The sequence below is a fragment of the Camponotus floridanus genome, unplaced genomic scaffold (assembly GCF_003227725.1).
Source record: "Camponotus floridanus strain SB8 unplaced genomic scaffold, Cflo_v7.5 scaffold329, whole genome shotgun sequence".
NCBI classification, from domain to species: Eukaryota; Metazoa; Arthropoda; class Insecta; order Hymenoptera; family Formicidae; genus Camponotus; species Camponotus floridanus.
The window spans coordinates 75451-101365 of record NW_020229469.1 but is presented as its reverse complement, the minus strand read 5'-3'; the positions used below and the strand labels follow the sequence as shown (position 1 = coordinate 101365).

The window sequence follows — 25915 nt, the reverse complement described above, 5'->3', positions numbered from 1 at the left end:
ATTCCGATTTTTTGTCTGCTCTCAACATACACGTATAGTGACCACGATTCATTTCTTCGTCTTCGTGAAATATAGCACTTATTACCTTGTACTTTTTTTTATTAATCGTGATATTACTCGTCGGTACGGCGTTGATCTGATTGTTGTAATTTTTTTGGAAACACCGTTCATAAAAGTGTATAAATTGATTTGTATTACTAAGATAAAGTCGATTCAATTACGGTTTTCTTTTTCAGAACAGTACCCTTACATTCGTTACAATTGCCGTTTATCATTTCCCATTTCGAAAATTCCGAATCAATCAAAGTTTGTAGCGTGACACCTTTTTTCCTTTTTAATGTCGACTGTATAGGTAATATTAGCAAACAACTCTTTTCCAGCGTAGCTACCGTGTAATTACATTTGGCATTCGAGCAACATGTTACGTGCTGCAATTCGAGTTCCAATACATCATTTATTTCAGAATAGGTCGACATTAGAGCCGTGAAAAATTCCGAAGCATCTGTTGTGTTCGTTCTTCGAAGCGTTCTCCGACAGATCTTCTAACCGCTTGAACGTTGCAACATTTACGCTCAGCATACGCGCATGTAGCATCAATCAATGTGTTCGATGTTTTATTTTTCAGTATTTGTTACCTGATACGCACGCAATGAAACGCACACTGCAATATTACATTTGCGTAACACGAAACATTATCGTCATTGCGAAGGCCGTATATTTTCCACGTAACTACACTTTCTGGTTCCTCGCAACCATAATTCTGTACATCATCAATATAATTAGGTATGGCCCATCGAAGTTCGTGAACTTTTACAGCCTTTTTCTCAGACGAATCGATTTGTGGTAGCTGAGATTTGAACAAAGATCTCAGTCGATTATATTCTGCAATGGCTCCCGAGTGTGCTTTAACCGATGCCGGATTGAAGTTTATCAAATGTAGGCCCTTCAATGTACTCACTCTTGACAAACCTACGTAGGCTTGCCCATCACTGAATGCAGTCGTTCCCAGAATTGCATTCTTACATGTAATTCCTTGATTCTTGTGTATAGTTATTCCATAACTGAGGGACAATGGAAATTGTTTCCGATGTACAACTATTTTGTGGAGTACCTCGAATTTAATATCTACTTTCGTTATTATAAATTCTTTGTTATCCGAAGTAGCCAATTTGATGGAATAAATACGATTTCCGTCAGCAGCACGATTAACCGCAACTACATTGCCTATCGTTCCATTGACAAGTCCCAGAGTTACGTCAATGTTTCGTCGAATCATCACTTTAACGCCAATTTTAATCGCTATTACTCTTTCAATGCCAGCTGTTTCTGAAACTTTATCATCTTTCTTTTTGAAGGTTTTTTGTACTTTTTTTTTCATTGTTGGAGCACAGTCAACATCATCTTCCGCTATTAGTAGAATTTCATCGCCGTCGACTCTATTGAGCATTGCCGTGTTCAAAACCTTGCACAAATAACACATGGGTAATAAACATATCGTATCAATCGGTAATTGATTCATATAGGTGCAAAGTTCATTCAATCTTTCGTTGCAACTACCTTCTTTGAAATTTATGTTTCTCGATTCAAGAACATTGATGTCAGAATCCGTTAGCAGACCTATTCGTATTCTAGAAAGTATATCGCGATATGTGTCGTCGCATCTTTGTCGCATATTCATATATCAAGAGTTCGTCGTAATCGAACAATCTCCACAAGTCAGGTCCATCCATGGTACCTAAATACTTCTGAATCTCTGATCGAGACATTTTAACGAACGGAGGTTGTCCTTTTACAGGAGGAAGCTGCAACAAGTCTCCAAACAAGAGAATGTGTTTTCTGCCAAAGAAACCATCATCCGTATCTGTCGAATCAAAGATTTCACATAATCGTAGATTGATAAACATAAGTGTCACGTTCGAAATCATGGATACTTCATCGATTATAAATAGTTCGACATTCTTCAATTTGTCTCTCAAAGTTTTCAAAACCATGTCTGACAAGTGCACGTATTTTGACGTAGATTCATGAGTGACAAGTAGCTGCAACATTCTATGGATTGTCAAGCCATCGATATTGAATGCTGCGATAACCGTGGAAGCAGATATCGCAGTCGTTTTTTCCAAATTTATTGTGATCCAATGTTTGATCGTTTCAATAAGAAAACTTTTCCCTGTACCACCCTCGCCACTTACGTACAATCGCAGAATCTGATTTTTATTTTGTAAAACTTGGCATACCCTGTCGAAGACTCTTTTCTGGTCTTCGTTTAATCGCGACATCATTTGCGATAAATAAATTAACCTTGGGGCGTCAACCTTGCCAAAATCTTCCAGATCTTTTATCGCGCCGTCAGCTTCTATCGGATTGCAATCCAGTTTATCGTCATCGGATTTGTCTCCATCTGCTGTTTTCAGATCATTTCGCGCTTTTCGATCAATTCAGTAACGTCCTCAAAAGCTTTCTGTATTTCTTCGAATCTTTCGTGATATTTCATTGCCTTCGTCAATGCAGACTCTGAATTCTTAAAGGCATCCGTGTAAGTCTCGTACGCACCTTTGAGTTTACTCAAATCTCTCCATGGTTTGAACAGAAGAAGCAGCAAGTAAAAGTACTTTTCGGGTTCAGTTTTTACATTAAATCGATAATGGTTTATTAAATAACACTTTTTTCGTTTTATTAAAAATAAATCCGATGTCAGTTTGTAACATTCAACTTTATCACTTTTTGGCATCTATTTCGTAATTTCCCAGAATCTGGCAAAATCGTACAAATTCAATGATTCTAGTTCTTTAGATCTGTTTGGATAGTGATCATCGATGAACGACGGACAATAGATATTCGTAGAATTTTCATCGAGAGCTTTAATTTCCTTAAATGTTTTAACTTTTCTGTTTCTCACTTCATTAACGTCGATCCATTTGACAATGGTATCATTGTCCGTACCATACAAGGGATTCCCTAATAGTGTATCCGCAGCTTCTAAAGCACCGCATTCTCTGTGATTCGAAAAACGCATCGCAACATTCCACAGTTTCGATGCCAAGGGCTTATTGGATTCTATCATTGCAAAGTCTATGTTGCATTTTTCCGACTTTGTCGTGTATTTGGTTAAATACGAGTTTAAAAATTCTGATTTTTCTCCAACAAATTGTATGTCTATATTTCCCTCCCAGGCCAATTTGATAGCCGGATTATAATCATTGATAAACCTTTCCGATTTCTTGCGAGGAAGATCGTACAACCTGCTCTTACTGCGTAAATTTTTTCTACCCATTATCGAAGTGACAACGTCTCTTATAACGAAATTTTCCGTAACTGGCCGAGGAAAATCGAATCGACACTTTCTGTAAATATTCTTTTCAGTTTTCTTTGTGCGCATGCAATACGAGTTGTGTTTATGATTCTGATCACTTTTAACCGTTTCGTACAACGTTGGCGAAACATTTTCATCTGGAATTTCGCACGTCACGTATTTTCGAATGAACGTAACAACTTCCTCATCCGATGATTTTCCTAGCACAGGTGCATCTCTTATTCAAATCATGCAATGCATGTGTTGGATATATCTAGTTGATATTCTAGTCACCAAAAATAGTGAATGACTTCTCCTATTGGATTATCGGCCGAACAAATGAAATCAATCATGGCTTTGAATTTTATACACATGAATCTAGACGTGCTTACAGGGTCGTATACGATTAGTTCGCTGATGCTCAACTTCTCTTTATCAGGATTCATATCTCGTAAATATTCACCCAAATCGGACCATTTCCATTCACTAGGACTCAAAGTCAAAAACCACGTCGCTGGCCCGTAATGCAGAATCATGCATTTCACATTATTGGACGGTTGTCGCCAAAACTGATCCGTATTTCTCAGTTTTACGAAAATACTCGTTAAATTCGATTCCAATTGTTCGTCTTTCAATTCGTTCAAGTATCTACCGACAGTGTATCTCTCTCGCGCGTTAGCAACCATCATCGTATAATAAATATCGTTTTTCAATTGTCGGTCGTTCGCATCATTGAAAAGGAAGAACAGATACTGCAAATTCAATCTGAATCTACTGTGTTTCGACATCAATCGCGTTCTGATGAAAATAAATAGTTCGGCAATGCAAAACTTCTATCTTCTCGTTGTCCATTGACACCCTCGGGATATAAATCGGGGAAACACATGACGTCCAGATATTTATAACGTTTATTTACTGGAACATCAATTTTCAACATTTGATAATGTTTGAGTGCAGATTTGTTTACCATACTTTTCGCATGCATTATATTGTGTACTGATCATTAATACCTGCATCTTCGGTGATTTGCGTCAGAAAAGACTTACGTTTCAAAACAGTTTGGTCATTATTATTATCTTTATTGTGCTGTACAGTGTCCTCAACCACCTCGTCTATTTCGTCATTATCGTCTTCGTCATCGACGATCGGATATTCTGTTTCTTGCAACTTATCATTCAATAGATCATCAGACGACGCTGGAAGATGAATTTCCGAGTAGTGAGGATTATTGTCTTTCAACCATTGTAAAGCCTTATACACTTTATTAATATCCATCAAATTTTCCCAAACGACTTTAGACTTTTTGGGTATACCTCGAACGAGGATGTGCAACTCGTGATTCAAATTTATAGGATCTTCCGGAGGACATACCTTATCCAATGTTTCTTGTAAAGACAGAGGCAAATGAAATGTTCTACCTTTTATTTTACGGATCATTTGTCTGTGTGGCATATGTTTGTTCGAAACAGTGTCCATTGTTTGCACTACTTGGAAGTTGCTCATTCTCTTGATTAACATTTTTTCGTAATCATTGAAATCCGACAAAACGTCTGGTAATGGTTTTACGGCAAGATTATTCAAAACGCAAGTAGAAGGCAACATGCCTTTCCGGAATTTGCCCAAACATAGCTTACAAATGAAGCCAGTATCGCTATTGCGTTCTGTTACGTAAGCCATCAGATTTTTTCAAAAAGATCCTTCTACTGTTTTTCTCAACTTCTTGAGCACAGAAACGTCACTACTCACACATAGTTTTTCGCAAGAGATACAAGGGAAACGTGGCGTATCCAACACTCGCTTTTTCATAACTTTGAACGCTTCGTAATTGCGCGACAAAATTTTTTCCTCGTCCAAACTAACATCAGTCGAATTTTTTTATAAAATCTTGCTTTGAGCTTTGCATCGTTGGAAATTTCAAGCAATTTATCCATATTGACGAATCTCAAAGCTGAAAACAGATAATGAAACTTTTGATAATTTTCTATTAATTTGTAGACATTTCTTCGAATATTCCTCACGCGAAGAAAATGAGGCAATAAAGTGCTTATCGTTGCAAAGTATGATTTGCAAAGATTCGGAATCGCATAGCATTCCGGAGGATCCCAATCTACTACTCGTATGTGAAACGGAACAATTTTTAAGCCGCTCCATGAATTTAGAATTCATTATTTTTTTTAAAGTAGCTCCTTCAAACAGTTCGAAAAATTTCACATACTTTTTCACGGAAATATAATTTATGAGGCATTTTTTCTCGTCACAGTGCCATGTTTTTGCCTTTTTACTATTGTTATCTAATAAGAATTGCATAAGGAGAGGATTATCCCATTATGAGAGGTTGCTCAAACTTAAACTTTTTCCCTTGCTTGTAAGCAGTATCACAAAAGTATGCTTCGGAAGACGAAGTATGTTTGGATGAGCCACAAACTGCTCTAATTCGATCGCTTTTTGGATATTTTAATCTCTTACATTCATTGAATCGCAATAGGGCAGCTTCAGTAGCATTTTTCAAATACGAAAATACTTTTCTTGCTGCATTGACGTACGGTTTTTTTGGCTATTATGCACTTGAATATTTGTTCGGCTTCCAATCGAGCACACACCGCCGGTTTATTAATTTTCCTCGCCATCCGTCGAATAAGAACTCTGAGCGTTTTGGACAGTTAAAACATTTTTGCCAAGATCGGACAATATTGAACTTTTCCTTCAATCTCTCCAGCGTCTTCGACCTTTGTACGATAGATTTCTCGCTACGTTTTGCGTTGTACTTTTTGTCGTACATTTTTTTTGAGTCGGGATGATTTTGTCTAAATTTTCGTCGGCGATTTCTTTCACGGGCAGCATTTTTAAAATAATTTTTTCTTTTGATTTCTCGTTTATTTTTTAAATCTTTTTGGTACTCGTCGTGTTTTCTTTTACGCTGTCCCTTAGGATCTTTTTGTATATATCACCAGAGAGAAGACTGAGGGGGGTCACGCTGCCCTTTTTTAGGGGACGTTTTTTCCCCGCCATAAAGTGGCGCTAACTGGATCCATTTTACGGCCTGCGGTACTACGGCGCGGTACTGCCGGATGGCCGGATCCACTTTTCACTGCCACGGTAAAACGACCGATTGGTTCATGTCCGTGCTAGATCCATAATTGTGGATCTCTAAAGTACGAAACATATACATTTATTAATTTGTATTACATGTTATTAACTGCGCGTGATCTTTTTTCACTTTAGCATATATTATGAAGCAATATATATATGTATATGCGTGTATAATATATATAAAATTAAAATGCTTATTTTATTTCACATAAAATTTAATGTTTTAATAATTTCAATAAAAGTAGTTTAATAAAATATATATATGTATATTACTCCAATAATAAATATTATCAAAATGAAAAAAAGATCATACGCAATAATGTTTCGTACTTTATTTTGAGATTCATAATAATTAATGAATCTAACATGAACATACGGTCGTTTTATACACTTATATATATGTATATGTACCAATAAAATGACATATATATAAATATAAATATATATATATATATATATATATATATATAGTGTACGCGGGAGTATATGAACAAGCGAGAAGATAATAAGAGGAAGCGAAATGGCAGTAAGAGTGAGCGAGACAGGAATAAAACGAGCAACGAAGACTCGAAAACCGAGTCTTTCTTGCAATTTGGCATACTATTTCTCTCTCGCTTCTGTTATTGTTTCACTCGTTCCTACGTACTTATATACTGTCATATTCATCTCGTTATCAAGGCTGCCGCTAGCGACCGATGACAAATTGTGAGAAATAAATAAATTAATCATTTTAAGATATATTTATAGGGGTATGCGAGTAATTTTAATGGAACAATGAAAATTTTGCGACAATGACGACAAATTTTAAAACAATATCAAACGCGGTATCAATCGGATAAATGTAGTTAAATATATATAATCAAAATTTTTATTATCAGACCAATCGAAAATTATTCGATTTATGTCGTGTTTGATATCATTTTAATCGCAAGAATCTCAATAATTCATTAAAATTACTTTCAAATAGATAAAATAAAAAATAGGAGTTTCAGTTTTTATTTTATAAGATGTTTACATTCGCGAGGAAGCCGAGTCCGCTTATCTTTACGATCTGTCAAGTGCGAGAGCGACAGCGAAATCATCGTTGAGAGCGAGCGAGATGACCTATCATCAAAGAATTCCGAAGTCTCTTACAATCGGCTTTTTCACTTTCTCTATCCATTCGCAATTTACGAGATTATAAACTAAAAACTGAAACTCCTATTTTTTATTTTATTGATATGAAAGTAATTTTAATGAATTATTGAGATTCTTGCGATTAAAATGATATCAAACACGATATAAATCGAATAATTTTTAATTGATCTGATAATAAAAATTTTGATTATATATATTTAACTACATTTATCCGATTGATATTGCGTTTGATGTTGTTTTAATCGCAAAATTTTCATTATTCCGTTAAAATTACTCGCATACCCTTATAAATATATCTTAAAATGATTAATTTATTTATTTCTCACAATTTGTCAGCGGTTGCTTGCCAGCGGCAGGCTTGATAACGAGATGAATATGACAGTATATGAATATGTAAAAGCGAGTGAAACAATAACAGAAGCGAGCGAGAGAGAAATAGTATGCCAGACTGTAAGAAAGAATCGGTTTTTGAGTCTTTGTTGCTCATTCTATTCCTATCTCGCTCACTCTTACTACCATTTCGCTCCCTCTTATTATCTTCTCGTTTGCTCACATACTCCCGCGTACACTATATATATATCCACTTTTCTGACTATAGTGAAGCCATCATTTGATGTCCATTTTCTATATATCCATAAATTATAAATGAATAAATTAAATATTAAAATATTAAGAATTAAATTCTTGAATAGCCGCTAGTATCAATTTTAACAGGAACGAAATAATAAAATCGACTAGCCAAAAAAGCTAGTTTTGGCTACTTTGGTCGATTTATTTCTATTTAAAATAAGTATTATTTTTGCGATATGTTTTTAATAAACTACTATTACTACTTTTTAATAAACTACATTCAATTTGAAACCATTATAAATGCAGCGAAATTAATATTTTTCCCTTTTCTATCCTTGAGATAAAATAAAGCATAATAAAAAATAAATAGAAAAATATGGAAATCGAGTCTAAAATGTTTTTAATTTGTAAGAAAAAAACTAAAAAACTACATAATTTAAGACAAATATGTACCATAAATACTGATAATGTTAAAACATATTTCAGTTATACGCGGTAGCTTTGCGGAAAACGCTCGGTCTTTTACGCTGAATATTTGAGTTCGATTCCACATTGTCCTACAATTTTTTTTATATATAAAAAATAATATTAAATATATTTAATTGAAGCAATTAACAAAACTTAAATTTAAAATTATTTAGAATGCTTTTTTTATTGAGAAAGTATCGGTCGTTTTTTTTTTTTGCCTGATGCCGGAGGGAAAAATGCCTACGGCGCATATCTTGGGGTCGGCCCCAGGGTTATGTGGGGCTTGCACCCACTAAAAACCCCCCCCCATGAATTATTTATATTGTAAAAATCTGTAACTGAAATGTATTATGTATAACATTAATATATTAAAAAGAAAATATTTTAATATTTAATTTTATAAGAGGAACATTAACATATAAGAGGAATATCATGACATATATATATATATATATATACCTATATATGTATATATATATATATATATATATATATATATATATATTGCGACGCCGTCGCCCGCCTCCGGAACGCCGCTCCCGAGAAGGTAGCGTGCAAATTTGGCGGGGTCAGTAATTGGCGGTATCGGGATCTTAAAATGGCGGTAACGGTATCTCAAAATGGCGGTAACGTACGGTATCAGGATCTCCAAAAAAAAAGGAGATAGGATATGGGCGCCAGGCGCGGTATTTCCGCGCCACGATATCGAAACGGTAGTGGTAAGCTCAGTTTATGGCAGAGGGGTAGAGTTCTTTGCGAATTATTTACAGTAAGGGGGAGAGAGCGCTAGATAATCTTTAGAAGAAAGAAATGACTAATACTCAATTATTTTGTTCACAAATAATTACACATATTATAAAGTTAAAATACACACACAATTAACAGTATAATCGAATTTAATATAATATGAAGGAAATTAGTATAATAGATATAAAATCGGTAAATATATCGGCAAATATACAAGAAAGCAAACCACAAAATACAATAATAAAAGAGAGCAGATAAATTTCGAAAGATAACGGTTATATTATGAATTTCGGAAACAAAGGCCACGTTATAACGGCTGATGCGAAAGTCAGATACCAAAAATCTCAGAAATGCTACTTGAAATATCGACTCTGAGTCGGCAATAAAAAAAAGGAAAAAAACGGTATGGAAATAGTTTTAGTCTCTCAATAATTACGGTAACAGAAAGCAGTGAACATTAGCGACAAAATATCTGACAAAACTTGAGAATGAATTACGTCCGATTTCAGCTCGCACGTCGAGACGTTCGTCTTGTTGACAAATTTCGGTATAATTATCAATTAGTTTTATGGCGGTAATCCACGTAATTAACGGTAACCAGCTAGTACAGGAGTTTTACGATCAGACTATTATGCGCGGATGGTTTACGAACACTCCTGGAGCCGTGAGCCTCGTGCTAAATATCGATATAAATCGAACCTAAATTTTCATACAATTTTGACGGTAACTTTTACGACCAAGAATGATTAACGGTAAAGAACAATAGACAACTAAGAATGAACAGAATTCTAATCCAAAATAGACGGTATACGTATTTTATATAAGTTCGATATAACTCGAATCGAACCTTTTCTTACGGCAATTAACGATGACTTTCGACAAAGTTTTGATGGAAAACAAAAGTTTTATTTAACGGTATTTTCAAAGAGGTAGACGGAAACTGTTTACCCGATCTAACGGTCGTAGCACGACCTTTTGTTTCGGTAACAATAGCTCGACGTTCGCGTAACGGAAATTTCAAACAAGTGATACGGTAATACTTTTCGGCGGAGATTTCGCGTAGGGTAATGTTCTTGCAGAGCTGTTTTCTTAATTTCGGTAACACACGCTCGCGAAGAAATTACTCGCTCAAATCCCGCCTTCCGGTATGCGATATACTCGACCAAAAATTACTGCGTCACGCTCGGAGTATCGATACAAAACAATGTTAATAGAAGTGGTACAATTTTAAACGGTACGGAAACGATACACAATAATACGGACTGTCGGCACGAACACCCCTGAGAGGGACAAATCCGCGACCCCGGGGACAGCTGGCGTCCGATAATTACGGTACAAGTATTAGATTTTACGGTAATCTTTACGGTATGATAGCCGCCCTGCGACGGTATCTCGGCACGATGACACCAGCTGATCCCGGAGGAAAATTACTAATCGGCTACCTGTGCGACGGCTTACAATTATTGTAGGTGGCGGCTCCCTCAGGGTCGTCTCTTCCAAGGTTCTGCTGATGTGCACAGGACACTAGCTCACCGTACAGGGACGATCTTCGTCTGTGCTCGCAAGGCCCTCGAATCCCGCGCCGATCTTCCGCGCATTTTGTCAATTTCGGGAAAAATGGGGTTGATTCTCCGCCCCCTCGAAAGTTGCTGATGTTGTACGGCGTTGCCCTTACGTAGGGGCCCAGTATTCATAAGCGACGGTAATTCGTGATGCCGATTCTCGGGGACGTGACCGGCTGGCCAGACCGTATCCGCGTCTCCTTCCGAGATTTCTGTTTTCCAGTCGGCTGCCTGGAAAGTTGCTTTCAGCACCGTCGTCTGGATTCGCTGCCGTTTCTTTTTTTCAATCTGAAATAATGCAGATTTAATCTCCAATTACATTATAAAGAGCGGCGGCGCGGGACCTTATTACTTGACCTTATTCTTGCGGTATCCTCGGTATCCTCGGTATCCTCGGTATCTTGCGGTAGCTTCCTTTACAAATTGTCGAGCTTGCACGCACGCACAGTAGCCGTATTCGAATCGCGGGTCTTAAATTCCGCTAAAAAATAGGTCTAGACAATTGAATAATAAGTAACGGTAGTCTCTTCTCAGGCGCGAGAGACGACTCCGCGCACGCTGTTTTCCCTCGGCAGGGAAATCGTGACGGAGCTTAAAAAGCGTCACGTCACAATATATATATATATTTTTTTTTAAATATATTTATCATTAAATTTTATCTTTTTCAATGTAAAATTCATGAAATGAATTCAGAATTTTATAAATAATAAATTATTATGCTACATATAATTTTTGTTGGTATATAAACATGACATAAAGATCGCAATCACAGTTGAAACAATTGCATAAATCTAACTAGCAAGTCTTATCACGAAAAAATCTATAATATAGATTTTCTGTAAATAACTGAAAAAATCAGTTATATCTTTTGATATATCTTTTCTCATTTATTTATATTGAGATATATTGAAATATATCTTTTTAATAAGTGATTTATCAAAATCACTAGTGTATTATACATTTGACGATATTCGTATATGTACCTTGCCCTATAATATAATTGTAGAATACCGTATATGCCAACATATATATATGTATATATACAGGGTGGGCCATTTTAAGTGATCCAAATATTTCGGAAAATAATGAAAAATCAAAAAAATGTTTCAGATAAAAGTTATATGGCTTGAAGAGGGCCATCAGATAGTGGCAATGATTTGACCTTGGAGAGTCATTTGAAGATGACGTAAAGGTAACCTTCAATTTCTTAAATGGAACTCCCTATTTTTTATTACATATTCGTGTAGCTTATCTCGAGAGCTTACCAAAACACTATAATAAAGTATTTCTTCATTGAGTACTTTTCGAGTTATGAGGCTTGAAATCATTTCTTAATTTTATATAAACCGTAAAATATCTAGTAAAATATTTATTTTTCGATTATCTTGCTTTAATACTTTTATGTACAAAATAATGAGAGGAATCAATTGGTGTAAAGAAAACATATAGTTATTTTTAAGAAAAAATATGTAATTTGCAATTAACAATTACATATGTTTTCTTTGAAACAACTATGTGTTTTTTTTACACCAATTGATTTCTCTCATTATTTTGTACATAAAAGTATTAAAGCAAGATAATCGAAAAATGAATATTTTACTAGATATTTTACGGTTTATACAAAATTAAGAAATGATTTCAAGCCTCATAACTCGAAAAGTACTCAATGAAGAAATACTTTATTATAGTGTTTTGGAAAGCTCTCGAGATAAGCTATACGAATATGTAATAAAAAATAGAGAGTTCCATTTAAGAAATTGAAGGTTACCTTTACATCATCTTCAAATGACTCTCCAAGGTCAAATCATTGCCACTATCTGATAGCCCCCTTCAAGCCATACAACTTTTATCTGAAACATTTTTTTGATTTTTCATTATTTTCCGAAATATTTGAGTGGATCACTTAAAATGGCCCACCCTGTATACAGGGTGTCTGCTAAACATGCGGCAAAAATTCAAGGGGTGATTTATAGAGTTATTTTAAGACTTTTTTGTTATCTGATGATTTTCGAAAAAATGCTTTGTTTCGAAAATAAAAGCAATAAAAGTTTTATGACCAATTTTTTTATTCCATAGATAACAGGCGATACAGGTTTTTTTCAAGTATTAACGTAGTCTAAATAAACGTAGCAAGCTAGTGCAGATGTTGAAAACAATAACAAAATTTGTTTATTTGCCATTGATATTTAAACTTTTGTTAGTGTTCATGAATCGCTATACGAACGCTGAGATGACTGACATGCATTTCATGTATGGTCTTGCCGATGGAAATTCGTTACGGGCTATGCAATTGTACATTGAACGATTTCCCAACCGTAATGTTCCTGATAGAAAAACCTTGGAAAGAATTCATCAACGTCTTCGAGAAACAAAAATTGGTCAAAAAACTTTTATTGCTTTTATTTTCGAAACAAAGCATTTTTTCGAAAATCATCAGATAACAAAAAAGTCTTAAAATAACCCAATAAATCACCCCCTGAATTTTTGCCGCATGTTTAGCAGACACCCTGTATATACGTTAGATTGGCGTGATTATATGATGATAATAAGTAGAGATTATAATACAAATATAGATTTTAAAATTTTAATAGGCGATATAGTATAATATAAAAATTTAGAAAAATTTTAATTGCGGGACGTAACACTATCTAGAAATGAATGCTTTTTTTCCGAATAACGCAAGCCTATGCGACGTACAAACGAGAATTAAACGCTTTTTTTCAAGATAGCATGCGATGATGCGAACTACTGCACTAACTAGAAATAAATGCTTTTTTTCCAAATAACGCACGCCTATACGACGTACAAACGAGAAATAAACGCTTTTTTTCAAGATAGCATGCGATGATGCGAACTACTGAACTAACTAGAAATAAATGGTTTCTTTCCGAATAACGCACGCCTATACGACGTACAAACGAGAATTGAACGCTTTTTTTCAAGATAGCATGCGATGATATGAACTACTTAAATAACTAGAAATAAATGCTTTTTAATACGACGTACAAACGAGAATTAAATGCTTTTTTTCAAGATAGCATGCGATGATGCGAACTACTGAACTAACTAGAAATAAATGCTTTTTTTACGGATAGCGCATGCCTATGCGACGTACAAACGAGAAATAAACGCTTTTATTCAATTTAGCATGCGATGATATGAACTACTAAACTAACTAGAAATAAATGCTTTTTTTCCGAATAACGCACGCCTATGCGAGATACAAACGAGAAATGAACGCTTTTTTTCAAGATAGCATGCGATGATATGAACTACTAACTAGAAATAAATGCTATAACGTCGCTGCTTCGCGCGGATCGCAGTACGGATAGCCGTCGGCTCTGTGTATGTTTGTAAAAATGTATTTTATTGTAATGTATAGTGTATACAAGTGTGTGTGTGTGTGTGTGTGTGTGTGTGTGTGTGTGTGTGTGTGTGTGTGTGTGTGTGTGTGTGGGTGTGTATGTATAAATCGGACGGCACGAATGATTGTGTGTGTGTGCGTGTTTCGCGTGGCGCGAGGAAGATCGAGCGCGCGGCCGGCAATCGATATATCGATTGCACCGAGCGTGTGATCCTAAATTCGCACGTTGCTTTTGCTTTCCAGCGGAGTCGCGGGTTATAATTGCGCTTGGTTCGGCGGCTATTATCGAATAATCCGCGAATTTAGTTTTAATACGGAGAATCGTCGTTTTTACAATGCACCGGTTTAAAGGGCGCGTTTCTTCGGCGTTCGGCGGCATGGTTTTTATCGCGCTTCTTTTGCCGGTTCTTATCGCGGTACCCGTATTTCAGTTGTTCGGCTTTAACTTATCGGGATTTAATTTACGAAATTAGCTCCTCTTGATGGATTTTGGTTTTACTGTAGGCGTCGTAACGCTAGCGTCGGAGGCGGCTCAGGTTCCACCTCGTGACGTGGTACGACGCCTTAATTTGGATTTTGGAAAAGGGAGCAATATCGGCGCACAACCGATATCGATTGGCTAAGGCAGCGTTCGCACTACCTTCGGCTCGTGTTAATCGCTTCGGAGTTTCTCTTTATGCTTAAGCTTGCCTTCGGACTAGCTTTTGCTTGTGAGGATCGGAAGGATCTGATCTTCGATGTCACCGGGAGCCCGTTTTATACCGCTAATTACGTACGTGCGCCGGCGTATTTATTGTTTACTTCCACCGGGCGACGGAAAAAATAACGGCCTATTAGCGCGCGGGTTCTCAGTCGGCGGCTCCCGGTGACTGTGCTCGGGATGCCTGCGTGCGGTTCTCAACCGGCGGCTCACGGCCGACGGCGTTCTGTCGGACTTCCTACCCGGATTTTACTAAGGCTTTAAAAAATGGGAACACAGCCCCCTGCCTTTGCCCGACTGGTGGTCGTCGAGCGGCAGCTTCCGGCTGGTATTCGCTGGGAAATGATGCGTTTCGGGACGCATCGTTACAATGCTCTTTTTTCGAATAACGCACGCCTATACGACGTACAAATGAGAATTAAACGCTTTTTTTTCAAGATAGCATGCGATGATGCGAACTACTGAACTAACTCGAAATAAATGCTTTTCTTCCGAATAACGCACGCCTATACGACGTATAAACGAGAATTTAACGCTTTTTTTCAAGTGAAAGTTCTTTTTTTTTTCTGAACGGGGAAGTTACTAAGAGAACCGATGGTGTTGGTCCACGGTACACCTTCGGCACGATCACCCTCCGTCGACTCGGCGGTCGTACTAAAAAAAAAGAACAAGAATTTCTGAACGAGGCGCGAATATCCGCGCCGCGCGAAACGCTAATTAATCGTAAAGAAAATCGAAGGGCCAATCGTGATGGCCCGAAATCTCGGTAGCTCACGCAAACGATGTCGGTAGAGGCGTGGAGTTCGCGGAGAGCGGGGGAGAGGAGGTCGAGAACGGTTGTAACACTGAGAAAAAACTAATAGTAATCATAAAAATTCGTAACATATATTTTGTCGAGAAAAGAAAATCGAATAAAATAAAAAATGTATTTAATCATATGGTTGTCATTCCGACATAATTTCACGCGCACAACCAGTTGCAATTCAGTGAAATTTGTTTCATTTACTGCGTCTTATATTACGGCGAGTCCCGTGAGCGAGACAAGGACAGCGCTATCGATGCGCACGGCTGCGATCAAGAGCGAGCGAGACAGAGCATGGATCACGCGGTCGATGCGTGTCTATTGTGAAAAGCCGGGAAAGACAAATAGATTATTAGCCGACGGGTTAATGAGGGTGCGGCAATTAATCGCACCCGCGATACTGTTCTCGCCCGCCCGAGATTTACCTGATGGCAATCGATACTTCGCGAGCCCCGCGCGATGGAATGCGGCAGGGCGTACGGTGCAATACAATGACGTCACGTTAATACGACGAGTTTCGATCGAAACATAAAGATTCTCCGACAAACTACGAAAGCCGAAACGCACAGATTATGCAAATAACGACGAAATAAGCTCACAACGACGATAAATCTCACGAAAACGCGGACAATTTACAATATACGACAACGCGAAATATGATACGGTGACTGGTGGCGGCGACGTTTCCCAGGGAAGCAGCGGTCCTGTAACAAAAGCTCGGACGAATCGCTCGGCACCTCTATTATTCGCGTATTTCCCAAAATCGCGAAAGAACGGAGACGTTAATGGCGTATGGGCCACGTGCGACAAACGCGAATAATCGATATTATCTGATACGTAAAATCGAGGGCCCAACACAATTCACCCGAGCGGCAGCGAAATTGTTGGCCTTACAGAAAGATCGTTCGTCTCACCAGAATGGTCCTCGAAGATCGTCAACAAAAAAAGCTCTTGGTATTCTTCAACGGGATCTGCGTCCTTTTGCGTCGCTAGTCCGCCGAACAGTGAGGTGCGTGCGGTCCGCGGGAGAAACGTCGGCGATCGTTTCCCCCGGTTTTCCTAGCCGAATCTAATTGGCGCAGGGCCGTGTCGCGCCCTTCACGGGCCGATTCTTATCACGGCCGTAATTCTGCTGTATGGGTCCCGGAAATTCTCGGCCACAAAGAGAAATACTCTCGGCATCAAACGCTCCTTGCCCCGCCTGACTTCCTCGGGGCTCGGGAAATCCTCCGGTGATCCTTTCAGTTATTTCAATTACTCATTTGTATAATGCAAAATAATTTGAAACGGTCCGCTTTTCTTGACGCTCCGGAACGGCTCGTCGGATAGGATTCGAGCAAAAGGGGAGAAATAAATCAACTTGTGCGAACATTTTCTCAAAACTAGATGTGTTTTTATTGAATGAATGTATTATGTACAAGGTGTGTATGTGAGAGTATAAATGTCGATGTGATTGTGCGTACAATGATTAAACTTGAAAATAATATCCGGTGTACAAACGAAAACGGTAAGTCTTGCGCGGGTAAGTAATATACAACGGATGGACGAGAAACGCGTATAACTAGTATCGGACGATCACGGAAATGCAGACTTAATCTACAGAAACGTGACGGGTACTCGGGACGGACACGGAACCTTGGACTAGTGTTGTATCGTCGACGGGGCTGGTTGTCAGGACGGCTCAGAGATGCCGGCGACACCCCGTGCAGTCGGGCAATGCCTCGACTGAGACTGCGTACAGGGAAACCGGAGTTACCCGGTGGATCGGGCGATAAGTCGTCTCGGACTGAATCCGGGAAAACCGGAGACACCCAGTGGATCGAGGAACACCTCGACCGGAACTGGTACAGGATTCGGAGTTACTTGGCGGGAATCGAGAGACACCTCGACCAGGATCGGCTTCAGGAAGCCGCAGACACCCGGCGGATCGAGTAACGCCTCGAGCGGGATGGGATGACCGACACTGGAGACACCTGGTCGAGCCGAGGAGCACCTCGGCCCGGGCGAGATCTGGTCAGGATCTGGCCTCGATGCACTGGTCGTGTCGGCTTTTATACCGGCCGGAGATTCCCCTACCTGGCGAATCACTCAGGTGGGGCACAACTGCGAAAATTCGCGAATATTCGGATAGAGCAAGAGGGAGAGAGCGAGACAGCAAGTGCAAAGCGATGAGAGCAATCGATGAAAGCAAGCGAGACAGCGAGCGTGCGAGCGAGGAAGCGTACGGGCATGCATGGTTGTGAGCGAGATAGCGGGAAGTTAGCGGGTGCGATTAAGCGAATAAAGAAGTAATTATATTTTATTAAATAACGACAAATAGGAACGAGGCGCGGGCGCATCGTTACAAATTAATTTACTTTACAATTAATTTAAACGGGATTATTTAATAAACAGAAAAAGAATCACACTTCCTTTTTATAGAACATCATCGCTTCAATGAATTGATAGCGTCCGTTAGATTTTGTATTCAAGAAAATCCTTATTTGAATGCGCAACAAATAACTGTACAAGCAAATAAGATTAATAAGACTAGTAAAATTTAGTAAGTTAAAACAAATAAATGAAAAACAAAGCTGTGAATAGTGTGCAACAGATTGAAAAAAGCTTTATTTATTTAACGTTAAATTCCTGTCGCCAGTAAATAAAATAGGAGACGAAATTTAAATCGACCACACTGGCATTTCTTGGTTGACAATGTATCAAAACGTTCCGACTATGGGTTTTGGTCCTTAAGAAGTGAACTAAAAATTGTTTCCAGTACTATAAACAGAAAATAAATTACAGTAATTTCAAATAAAAAGTGAACAGAAAATTATATACATACAATATCTTAGTTAACTATTATATTGTGAGAAATAAGGAAATCACTGTCAAGATTTCATCACATCAACCTCTCCATGAAACAGAGAAAGACAAAACAAACTTTATTAGTCTATCATAAATATTGTTTAAATTCTCAATGTCCTTTTGTAAGTTAATAATGTTGTCAAACTTTTGATAAAAAACATTTCAGCAATTTCTCTCTTCCTCACATGTTTTTCATTGTGTAAAATAACCGGTATTGACCAATTAAAGTCGTGATTAAATTCCAATTTATGTTTGTTAATGACAGAAAAATTACTTTCATCCAATTTAATGTCGTTAAAATATTTTTTGACACGAGTGCCTAAATGTCTTTTCGTTTGGCCAATATATGACGTATTACAATTTTTATAGTATAATTTATAAACGACTTCAGTCTCGCTATTAATAGGCAATCTATCATTTTCACGTTTAATCAATGCATTAAATTTTTTAGGTAATTTATAGACAACAATAAGACGTTTATTTATTTAAATATGAAAAAATAAAATTATAACATAAAAATAAGTAGTACATAATAACGCATTATATATTACGCATAATAATGCATAATATTCTGTATCTTCATTGATTCATAGTTTTCTTCTTTACATTTTTCATACACTGATTATTATGATCAAATGATAACATGATACACGTTAAACTTTAATCTCTTGTGCAAGAGTCAGACGAGTCATGGCTGTATACATTGTGGGGCCGGTAATGGAAAGTAAAATATTGAGTCGGTAAGATAGTGAAAAAAATTTGTAAAAGATTTGCAACTTGATAGTAAAAGAATGGTCTTATAACGGTTTAATTCAAGGTAAGCGAAGTTGAATGAATTTAAAACACACACATACTCTCTCTCATCATTCACTGTCCGGTCAAAAGCCAATCCAATTTGTGTGATAAGCCAAAGACCCGTTAGGCGTCGATAAATCCATTTGAATTGTAACGGCTAGGTCGTTACTAGCGCACGAAACAGCGCGGCGCCAATTTGGCGCCAAGCGCCGCCGATTGAGCACCTCGACCGAGCCGCGGAATTGGGAGCCGCGGACTGAAAGTCGCGGCCTACCCCACTACTACGCGCATGACCGCGTGGGGATATCGAGTGGGGGTAGCTAGCCGGGTATATAAGGCGGCCGCTCCGGCAGATCGGTACCTATTCCTGTCCCGACTCTCGGGACGCTAGAAGCCACAGGGCGCATCCTGGGCAATCAAAGCCTACCGAGCTCCTCTTCCATCCTTGCTTCTGGTCCAGAGCACGGCCTCAGCCGTGCCCGGTCGGCTGCGTGCGACGTCCAAAAGCCCTCCGTCAAGCCACGGACTATCCGGTCCAGGGTACGGGGCTCCCGTATTCGGTCGGTTGCAACCGACGTCTGGAATTGTCCGGCTTACTTCCGACCCACTCTCCGTCGAGCCACGGACGACCCGGTCCAGGGTACGGGGCTCCCGTACTCGGTCGGTCTCAACCGACGTCCGGACTGTCCGGCTCGCATCCTGGCATCCGAACAGCCGTTTTCACGGCTTCTGGAACAACTAGCCGTTTTCACGGCTCCTGGAACAACTAGCCGTTTTCACGGCTCTTGGAACAACTAGCCGTTTTCATGGCTTCGGTAACAACGGGCCCCTCTTACGGCCCTTTCCCCCCCCCCGACTACGTGGACGAGCACCGTACCTGAGGAACGACCGCCGCCGTAACTCCTGGAGGACAGCCGGATCCACGGTACCTGAGGGGACCACCGCAGCTCCCAGAGGACAGCCGTACCCACGCCTCCTGGACATCGACCGCCCCTCCCGTTCGGCACCTCACGGCCCTCCGCGGAATAATACTGTCGCGAAATAAACTGGTCTTTCTTTTTTTTCCTCCTACCAGATCCTCAACCGACCTTTCGTTACGGCCGCCCGTCAAACCGCTCGTCCACCGTCCGCGTGTTTATTCTGGAGGGCCCTGTTTAATTCCCCTGGTCTAGAGCTCGGTTGCTACCGGGCCCGGTCGGTTGCTACCGACGTCCAGTATCCCGACGTACCACGGGGCACCCGTGTATGTCACCTGGAGGACGGGTTCTCCCGTCCTCAGCCGACCTCGGTTGGCAGACCCTGCTAGGCCCGTGTCCGTGCCATCCGGCACGCGACCACCCATTAGGACTTTCGCGTCGCGACATCGCTTCTGGGGGGTCCCATTAAATTCCCCTGATCTAGAGCCCGGTTGCTACCGGGCCCGGTCGGTTGCTACCGACGTCCAGTATCCCGACGTATCACGGGGCACCAGTGTACGTCACCCGGAGGACGGGTTCTCCTGTCCTCAGCTGACCTCGGTTGGCAGACCCTGCCACGCCGCACGCGACCACCCCTGGTTTCTCCGCGGTCCGCGTCCGAAAGAACCGTCCGCGCGTTTGTAGAATAAGCATTGTAAATATCTCGATTAGTATTAGGTCATACCCGTTAGCTATTAGATTTAGTATAATTGAAGCCGCATCCACAGCTCCGTCGCGACTCCCTGTAAATAATAAGCGTAACATATTTGTACGGGTTTACCCGAAATTCTCATCTATCTGTTTCTTTCTTTTTAAAATAAACATATTTTCACCCAGAACTGTGTGGTGTTTTGCGAGCCTGAGCCTCCCCTTCTCCCGAACCCTGACTCCGGCGAGCCGATCCGCGGCGTCGGGAAAGGTGCTCCGTTACATGGCGCCCGAACAGGGACCCGACCGTTAGAGGCTCCGACTCGCACACTCATGCTCTCGGGAATTTACCGACTGAATAAATCCGAGATTACTACTAGATTATCCGCGGCCGGGTTAGACACCACCGGGAACTTTGATATCGTCCGCCAACGTCTTCGGGACCACATTATCGCTGAAAACGCCGAGATGGCAAAATCCGGAAACGATCGTTACCTGAGCGTGCCCAGTACCCCGGAACCACCAGTAGAAGACTCGGCCCCGATTCTAAATCAAATGCGTAAATGTGGCCTGCACTTTGACGGGAAAGACCTCCTCTCGTTCCTCGAACGGGTGGAGGAACTTAATACGGCCTACGGCTACGAAGGGTCACGTTTATTAACCGGACTACCTGAATTGTTACGTGGCGACGCGCTTTTGTGGTATAGAAATTGTCGATCCTCCTGGAACACGTGGGAACAATTCTGCGAGGAATTAAAAGACCAGTACCTGCTCCGCGGGTACCAACGCCAATTAAAGCGAGAAATTCAGCGCCAGAAGCAACAACCCAACGAATCTTTCCGAAAATACGCGACAACCGTCTTAACGATGATGCGCAGAGCTACGGGGGCTACACTACCCAAGAACAAATCGACCAGCTCTACGAAAATGCCAATCCGGAATTCCAGCTCTACGCGCGAATTGACGAGATTACCACGATATCCGAGCTTTTCCGTCGGGCCGCGGAGACAATTATCACGAGACAATTGATCAACGCCGCAAAGATAGTGCCAAGGAAACTAAGAAAGCTCCTGAAGCCAGTGTGGCCACCGTACTGTATGATCGGAACATGTGTTGCTGGCGCTGTAAACAGCGGGGGCATACTCGCCTCGACTGTAAACGACCCCCTAGGAAAGGACCCCGCAGAATCCTTATGGAAAATGGCTTTCGGTGAAATTTTCTGAAACTTTGCCATATGATAGTTCTTGATGCGTAGATCAAAAGTATCAATGGACACATAGTCTGAAAAATTATAGTTTTTGAGTTACAGCTGTTTGAAGTTGGTGATTTTGCGTAGTATAAGGCTGCAATATGATCATATAAAGTAGTATATGGAGCTTTATATATACATAACTATGCTTATATATATTTTTCCTACTTACATATCTACATATTTACATTCTTTTTACAATTACATGTATATTAATGTATACATATGTTTATATATATATATATATATATATATATATATATAAACATATGTATACATTAATATACATGTAATTGTAAAAAGTGTTCTTTTGTTCTCGTTGCGGAAAAGACGGTGTCTTGACGCGAGACTGTCATCCCCCGTCGGGAAACGACCCACGGGTCGGCGACAAGGCGGCCGAACTCCGACCCGCTTCCGAATAAGATATACGCCACATATTCAGGTGCATGCTCAGGGGGTCGCGATATGGGCACTACTTGACTCCGGATCCGAAATCTCGTTCATCAGCGATGAAACTGCGAAAAGAATGGAGGCAGCCGGGCGACCGGTACTAGACGTGGACGAACCTATAATACTGGCCGACGGCACCGAGGCCACGGTAAAAGCCGTCGCCGAACTCACGGTAAGGGTCGGAGGAATCGGGGTTGACCATAGGTTCCGGGTCATGCCGGCTTCCCGAAGTGCCATGCTCATTGGCACGGATCTATGGGCCAAATTAGGAATGACTATACCGGCCCCGCCGCGCGATCAAGTCGCACCTACCCCGCAGGTATCGACTATCACCGGCAATATCTCGGCGGGAATTGCTCCCAGATCTGAAACAGAGGACCGACAATTTAGACAATTTCTCGAGAGAGAACTGCGGAAATTCAGGTCAATCCGAGGTCCTACCGACCGTGTCGCGCACACTATCCGCTTAAAACTCGGCCTACCGATTAAGCAGAGATACCGCCCCAGAAACCCGGCCATGCAAGCCGTGATAAACACCGAGGTAGATAAGATGCTGGAAGCCGGAGTAATAGAACCCTCCAATAGTGCGTGGAGCTCCCCGGTGGTCTTGGTGAGAAAGAAGGACGGGGCTTTTCGGTTCTGTATTGACTTCCGGAAATTGAACCAGGCTTCGGAGAAAGACGCCTATCCTCTGCCGCATATCACGGCCACACTGGATAAGCTAAGGGGGGCGAAGTACCTGTCGACTTTAGACCTTAAAGACGGGTATTGGCAGGTACCTCTCGATCCGGATAGCCGACCTGCTACCGCGTTTACAATACCCGGGCGGGGTCTCTTACAGTTCCGCATAATGCCGTTCGGCCTTCATTCGGCACCCGCCACTTTCCAGCGACTTCTAGACAACGTAGGCCCAGACCTAGACCTCCACGTACTCGTATACCTGGACGATATTATCATCGTCAGTCGAACATTTAAAGAGCACCTGACGCATCTGAAGGAAGTTTTCCGGCGATTACGACAAACTCGGTTACAGCTGAATGTCGATAAGTGCCATTTCTGTAGAGACCGTTTAAAGTATCTAGGTCATATTGTAGACCAAGAAGGGATCCGTACCGACCCGGATAAAATGAGCGCTATTAAGAATTGGCCCGCGCCGACCACCGTCCGCCAAGTTCGACAGTTTCTGGGGATGGCCTCATGGTATCGAAGATTCGTACCGAACTTTTCGGCCATCGCGGCCCCAATAACGCGTCTCACGCGGAAAAACACCCGATTAACCTGGGCCGGCGAAGAGCAAAACGCTTTCCAACGACTAAAAGACATGCTCACTACGGCCCCGGTCTTAGCATGCCCAGATTTTAACCGACCTTTTATCCTGCAAACTGATGCCAGTACCCAGGGTCTAGGCGCCGCCCAAAACCTAGAGCAGGGGGAACGCGTAATTGCCTACGCGAGTAGGACGTTAAATCAGGCCGAGAAAAATTACAGTGCCACCGAATTAGAGTGCCTAGCCGTAGTGTGGGCAATTCGCCGAATGAGAGATTACCTCGAAGGATACCGGTTCACGGTAGTCACTGACCACCAATCGTTGAAGTGGCTACAGCGACTCGAAGCTCCTACCGGTCGCCTGGGAAGATGGGTATTCGAACTACAGCAGTTCGACTTCGACATCCGATACCGAAAAGGGGCTCTTAATAAAGTAGCCGATGCGCTGTCTCGACAGCCTGAAAGTAGCGCGGTTCAGAAGGCTAAAGGGTGTCCATGGTACCAACGAATTAGTAAAGGCGTTCGAAAGAACCCGTTAGATTACCCAGACTTCCGGTTGCAGGAGGGCAAGCTTTACCACCACCTCCTGCATAGCCTGGATTTCCATGAGACTCCCGCCCACGAGCAGTGGAAACGGTGCGTAGCTGCTCCAGACCGACTAGAAATATTGCGCCGATTTCACGACAACCCGATCGCCGGCCACTTAGGGATTTCGAAAACGCTCGCACGAGTAGCTCGCCTGTATTACTGGCCCGGGATGTACCGAGACGTAGCCCGTTACGTACGAAATTGCCTAAAGCTGTGCCGCTCACAAGGTCGCTCAGCAGCTACCCGCAGGACGGCTACACGCGACAAATATAGACGCTCCCTGGCAACAGGTCTCGATAGACTTGGTAGGCCCACTGCCACGCTCCACCCGAGGGCATACCTGGCTACTCTCAGCACAGAACCGTTCCTCGAAGTGGCTGGAGTTAGTCCTGTTGCGTCAAGCAACCGCCGACAACGTAACTCGGGAAGTCACAAATCGCGTGATATATCGCCACGGGTGTCCCGACATAGTAGTATCGGATAATGGCACGCAGTTCAAGTCGCGTCCCTTTCAGGATCTGCTAAAAGCATTCGGTATCACTCATCACACTGCACCGGCCTATACCCTGCAATGTAACTCTGGAAAGGGCCAACCAAACGATTAAAACAATGATTGCGCAATTCGTGGGGAAGAAACACCGGCATTGGGATGAAAACATACCCCAATTACAATTTGCCTACAACACGGCCAGGCAAGAAGCTATCGGATACACTCCGGCATTTCTGATACACGGTCGGGAACTCGCGCTTCCACACCCGGACGATCGGCGACCGCCCCTGACTCCTACCGCCCCGGAAACCGTCCGACAAACTCTCGAGGACACGTTCGAAGTCGTGCGCATAAATCTCACTCGCGCATTCCAACGGCAACAGCGGTATTACGATCTGCGCAGGCGCGACTGGCGACCGCGAATAGGGGACCGCGTATGGAAACGGGACCATCCGATATGCGACAAATCGGAGGGTTTCAACGCTAAGCTAGCGCCGCGTTATCAGGGGCCAATGACCGTACAGAAGATTATTTCCCCGGTTATAGTGGATTTACGCGACGATTCCGGTAGGTGGCACCGCCGCGTACACGTTCGCGACCTAAAAAGTACATCCCCGGGCGTTGACCAATAAGGAGGCCCGTCCAACAATTGCCCCACCACTCGGCCCAGTCCGGTGGGGTATATAAGGCAGACGAGCGCTCCACCGTTTATTATCCGTTCAGCATGGCAAAGCGCAAGTTAATGCAAGAACTGTTCGGGAGCGAAACCGAAGACTCCTCAGAAGGGGAGAAGCAGGAGAGGAAGAGGGAATGGCGGGAGGAAGAACGCCGACCGCCACCGAAGCCCGGGGCCACGGTCCAACGGTCGGATCGCGACCAGGCCCGAAAATCGGC

The 25915-nt window shown here is 41.5% G+C and overlaps 3 protein-coding genes across 3 annotated transcripts; 2 read left to right on the top strand and 1 right to left on the bottom strand.

Moving 5' to 3' along the window:
* Positions 1-221: 221 nt before the first annotated feature.
* LOC105249112 (ATP-dependent DNA helicase pif1-like) lies at positions 222-2279 on the bottom strand (the record flags this gene model as incomplete). Its single annotated transcript, XM_025410588.1, has 3 exons — positions 1744-2279; positions 674-1628; positions 222-428 (listed from the first exon to the last, which is right to left on the bottom strand). Coding segments are annotated over exons 1-3 (1698 nt in total), but the record flags the coding sequence as incomplete, so codon positions are not given.
* A 19032-nt stretch (positions 2280-21311) lies between these two features.
* Positions 21312-25136, top strand: LOC112638592. Its single transcript, XM_025410587.1, has 4 exons — positions 21312-21742; positions 21859-22132; positions 22670-24579; positions 24743-25136. Exons 1-4 carry the CDS (start codon positions 21312-21314, stop codon positions 25134-25136), a joined length of 3009 nt encoding a protein of 1002 aa, XP_025266372.1.
* A 4-nt stretch (positions 25137-25140) lies between these two features.
* LOC112638591 lies at positions 25141-25653 on the top strand. Its single transcript, XM_025410586.1, has one exon. The coding sequence runs from the start codon at positions 25141-25143 to the stop codon at positions 25651-25653; it is 513 nt and encodes a 170-aa protein (XP_025266371.1).
* Positions 25654-25915: the final 262 nt, after the last annotated feature.

Bases quoted from the DNA above. Each gene is read 5' to 3' on its own strand.
- LOC112638591 (XM_025410586.1), top strand. From the start codon at position 25,141: ATGATTGCGCAATTCGTGGGGAAGAAACACCGGCATTGGGATGAAAAC.
- LOC112638592 (XM_025410587.1), top strand. From the start codon at position 21,312: ATGCTCTCGGGAATTTACCGACTGAATAAATCCGAGATTACTACTAGA. The intron at 21,743-21,858 runs GTACCTGCTCCG...TGATGCGCAGAG, and splicing joins TGCGAGGAATTAAAAGACCA to CTACGGGGGCTACACTACCC. The intron at 22,133-22,669 runs GTAAACGACCCC...CCACATATTCAG, and splicing joins GGGGCATACTCGCCTCGACT to GTGCATGCTCAGGGGGTCGC.